Source organism: Palaemon carinicauda, chromosome 14 (genome assembly GCF_036898095.1).
Source record: "Palaemon carinicauda isolate YSFRI2023 chromosome 14, ASM3689809v2, whole genome shotgun sequence".
Taxonomy (NCBI): Eukaryota; Metazoa; Arthropoda; class Malacostraca; order Decapoda; family Palaemonidae; genus Palaemon; species Palaemon carinicauda.
Genome location: NC_090738.1, coordinates 125,230,407 through 125,234,970, shown reverse-complemented (window position 1 = coordinate 125,234,970; position 4,564 = coordinate 125,230,407). Strand labels below are relative to the sequence as shown.

General features: G+C 27.0%; 1 protein-coding gene across 1 annotated transcript in view; it reads right to left on the bottom strand.

Moving 5' to 3' along the window:
• Nucleotides 1-910: 910 nt before the first annotated feature.
• LOC137652989 (uncharacterized) overlaps nt 911-4,564 on the bottom strand; it is a 25,033-nt gene continuing 21,379 nt past the window's right edge. Inside the window, exons 3-5 of the mRNA XM_068386379.1 lie at nt 3,101-3,184; nt 2,506-2,643; nt 911-1,072 (exon numbers count right to left, since the gene is read on the bottom strand). Of these exons, the coding sequence (XP_068242480.1) occupies nt 950-1,072; nt 2,506-2,643; nt 3,101-3,184 (345 nt within the window). The 3' untranslated portion in view covers nt 911-949. The remainder of the gene's footprint in view (nt 1,073-2,505; nt 2,644-3,100; nt 3,185-4,564) is intronic.

Genomic DNA, 4,564 nt, shown 5'->3' with positions numbered 1-4,564 from the left:
AAGTTTCCGGATCGCTGATTGGTTAGAATTATCTTGTCCAACCAATCAGCGATCAGGAAACTTTTCCGAGCTAAAAGGGCACCGCTGCGAGTCGGTGCAAATATGACTCGCTAAAAGAAATGGACTATAATAGTCATATGATAAAATTATGACTATTGAATTTGTAAATTTACAATTCTTGAAATCTCACACAAGGATATAACATTGAAAGAAAATGTCACAATTTTAGTTTTATTCATCTCTCAACTACAAAAGAATATAACATAACAAATAGGAAAATCGCCGTTTTCTGAAGTGATAGAGGAAACCAATCTAAATATATAATAAATTATAAAGGATTGTGGCTATTGAACCTATTCCTTTTACTTGAATTTGAAAAGTAAACTACATTTTTACAACGAAAAAAACTTAAGAAATTCGTCATCATTTGTATTCACAATTACAATTCTGACAATGCCTACTAGATTATAATTTTTTTTATTATTATTGTTATTATTATTATCATCATCATTATTATTATTACAAGCTAGGCTACAACCCTAGTTGGAAAAGCAGAAATGCTTCAAGACCAAGGGCTCCAACAAGGAAAAATAGCCCTGTGAGGAAAATGAAATAAGGAAATAAACTACAAGCGAAGTAATGAACAATTGAAATAAAATATATCAATAACAGATTGAAGTTCCTCCCAAGACATTAACGGGATCAATGACGTCAACGTAATCTCTTCATTCATAAATAGGATGATTTATAGCCAATTCTTTTTAGTGAGGCAGATTTTCACCAACTCGCAGGGACGCCGTTTTAGCTCGGAAAAGTTTCCTAACAGCTGAAAGGTTAGAGAAGATCATTCTAACCAATCAGATAGCGGGAAACTTTTTTTCCGAGCTAAAAGGGCACTGCTGCGAGTCTGTGCAACTGCGCCTCATTAAAAAAATTTGAGTATAGTACTTTAGTGGTATCCTGACTTGGGCTTGAATGTAATGGCTGGGCCGGTCTTGTGGGGATACTGGGCTTCGCCCTTATAGCTCACTTCGGCTACAAAGCCCTTGTAGTGGTCGGCTTCGTAGTTTACCTGTAATGTAAATTAGTTATTATAATAAAGAAATGGAAAAAATTAGATATATGTGTATATATATAAATGTATGTATGTTTGTATGTATATATATGTGTATATATATATATATATATATATATATATATATATATACATACATACATACATACATACATTTATATATATATATATATATATATATATATAAATGTATGTATGTATATATTTATACATATATATATATATATATATATATATATATATATATGTATGTATGTATGTATGTATGTATATATATATATATGAATTAGTTATTGTTATCATAAAAAGAAAAAGTAGATATATATTTTTTCTTCAAAACTTTTGAATTCCAATGAGGCATTAGAAAATAGAAAAAAAAACTATGAAGTATATTAAAATGTTATTATATTTGAAAAAGGAAACTGTATACGTATATATGAATTAGTTATTATTATCATTAAAAATTAAAAAGTAGATGTAATTTTTTTTCAAATATTTTAAATTCCAATGAGGGATTCGAAAACAAAAATTAAAATATTATACCGGGTATGTTCATCATTAAAAAAGAGGAAAACAAAATGTTGCAGAGGTTTTGTAGTATTATCATTAAGAAAAAAGTAAAAATAAAAGATTTATATTTTTTCTTCAAAACTTTAATCCATGAGGGTTCGAAAAATAATGGTAATATATTTTCAGTGTTATTATGAAAAAAAAGAATATCAAAATAGATTTAGATGTACTTTTCTTCAAAACCTTTAAAGGGATCGGAAAATAACGAAAATACGTTTTAGTGTTGAGAAAATCAAATGAAATTATAGATTTAGATATACTTTTGTTCAAAATATTTAATCCCTTGAGGTATTGGAAAAAAAAAAATTCAGTGTTACCATAAAGAAGAAGAAAAAAGAAAAATCGATTTATATAATGTTTCCCACAAAAAACTTTAATCCCATAAGGGATATGAAAGGATTAAAACATGGAAAAAAGCAAAGTACAATATGTTTACATGTATATGGTTTTGGGGAAAGATATCTTGTGTTCTTATGGTTTATAAATTGTTTTCCTAAAAAACTTTAATCCCATAACGGATATGAAAGTATAAAAACATGGAGGAAAAAGCAAAATACAATATGTTTACATGTATACGCTTTGAGGAAAGATATCTTGTGTTCTTACTATTTATATATTATTTTTTCCAATAAATGTAATCCAATAATGGATATGAAAGTATAAAAACGGAAAAAACTCAAAATAAATTTATTGATTTATATATTGTTTTCCACAAAAACTTTAATCCAATAACGGATATGTAAGTACGGTATAAAAACATGTAAAAAAGCAAAGTACAATATGTTTACATGTATATGCGTAAAAATTTAAAATACGATGTTTACATGCATACGCTTTGAGGAAAGATGTAATGTACTTACCGTCTGTTTACGCCCATCGGGAAGTTGTACAGTGTAAGAACCTTGTACACTCTTGCCATCAGAGTACTCGTTTTGTCCGAAATCTGTCCCTGCATAGTCGTCCTTGACACCGTAATTGAAGTTGTAGGGTTTGGGTTCCTAAATAGAAAGTTATTTATAGTATAAATATTTTTTTTAATGTTTTAATCACTGCTGTTCATATTGAAGATTAATACTTGTTAATGCTTTAGTTATATTTCAAAGGAGCTATTATTATTATTATTAATATTATTATTGTTGTTGTTGTTGTTGGTATTATTATTATCATTATTATCATTATTATTATTGTTATTATTATTAATATTACTATTATGATTAATATTAATAATAATAGTAATTAATATTATTATTAAATTTATTATTATTATTATTATTATTATTATTATTTTTATCATCATCATCATCTACAAGAATATAGAATACCAGAAATTTCACAGACAAGCTAAACACGAAATAAAGGATCATACATATAAATATAAGATAAAATGCTTGACAAGAGATAATGATTATGTATAGCAGCCTGTAATTTTTCTTTTTTTTTTTTTTTCAACCTCACCTCCTTATAAGTTGGTTCTGGTTGATATCCATTTGCTGGGCCGGCTGTTACCACGCCGCAGAGGAAGGAACAGACTATCAAAAGCTGTCAAGAAACATAAATCAGAATGATTAATAAATTAATGATTATGAGGATGATTGATTATATATAAATGAATTACTGAGTTAGAATTATGGAGGAATTATTTGGTCGTGAGTATATCAAATATATTTAAATCATAATCATCTTGGAAGCGAAGTTTTTTTTTTTTTAAATATATCTAATGATTGTATGTAATTTTGTAGTAGCTCATAATGGATAAAAAAGCTTTTTCTTTTTATGGATACTGAGAGAAGTTTAAATTATTGTGAGATGTGTCGGTAAAATAATTTGTTGACTGTGTTAACTGAGGTATAAAATAAAAAAATGGTGATATATAAGTATTTCAAATAAAGTTTTTAAACTTTTTTACAAACACACACACACATATACATATACCGGTATATTATACAGTAATGTACATATATACTATACATGATCTATATTATATACCGCATATATATATATGTGTGTGTGTATATATATATATATATATATATATGTATATATATATATATATATATATATATATATATATATATATATATATATATATATATATATATACAGTATATATAGGCTATATATATATATATATATATATATATATATATATATATATATATACAGTATATATATATATATAGGCTATATATATATATATATATATATATATATATATATGTATATATATATATGCGATATATAATATGCACATTACTATATATACCGGTATATGTATATACAGTATGTGTGTTTGTAATAAAAATTTAATAATGATATTTGACACATATATCGATTAATAAAATATGAAAATCAAAATTACATTAATTTCTTCGATTTTCTAACTTGCTCCTTTACAAGCAAAAACATTTTTTCCTTCACTGTTATCACCTTATACATGGCGTAAAATTCTCCGAGATGAGAGTCGCTGACTGCAGCTCTGGATGCTGTGAGAGAGATATGGAGAGAGAATCTGATGTCTGGTGCCTTATCTGCAGTGGTTTTTATACCTCAGTGGTGGCAATACATTCTTCATTGGATGACCTTGTCTGAGCGGAGCTGAATCACCCGTTCATTTCCCTCTTCCGTTAGTCACGGTGGAGTCAGTGGTGGTCTCTGAATTAGGCAAATAGCCACCTTTCCAATTCGCATTTCTTGTTACTGTTCTTGGAATATTTTATTTTCATTGTTTATTACTTGTAGTTTTTTATTTGTTTCCTTTCCTCATTGGCCTGTTTTTCCCTGTTGGAACCCCTGCAAATTCATATTCCATTTCGCATTTTTTGTTAGTGTTCTTGGGATATTTTATTTTGATTGTTTTATTACTTCTCTTGTAGGTATTTTGTTTTTGTTTTGTTTCCTTTCTTCATTGGGCTGTTTGTC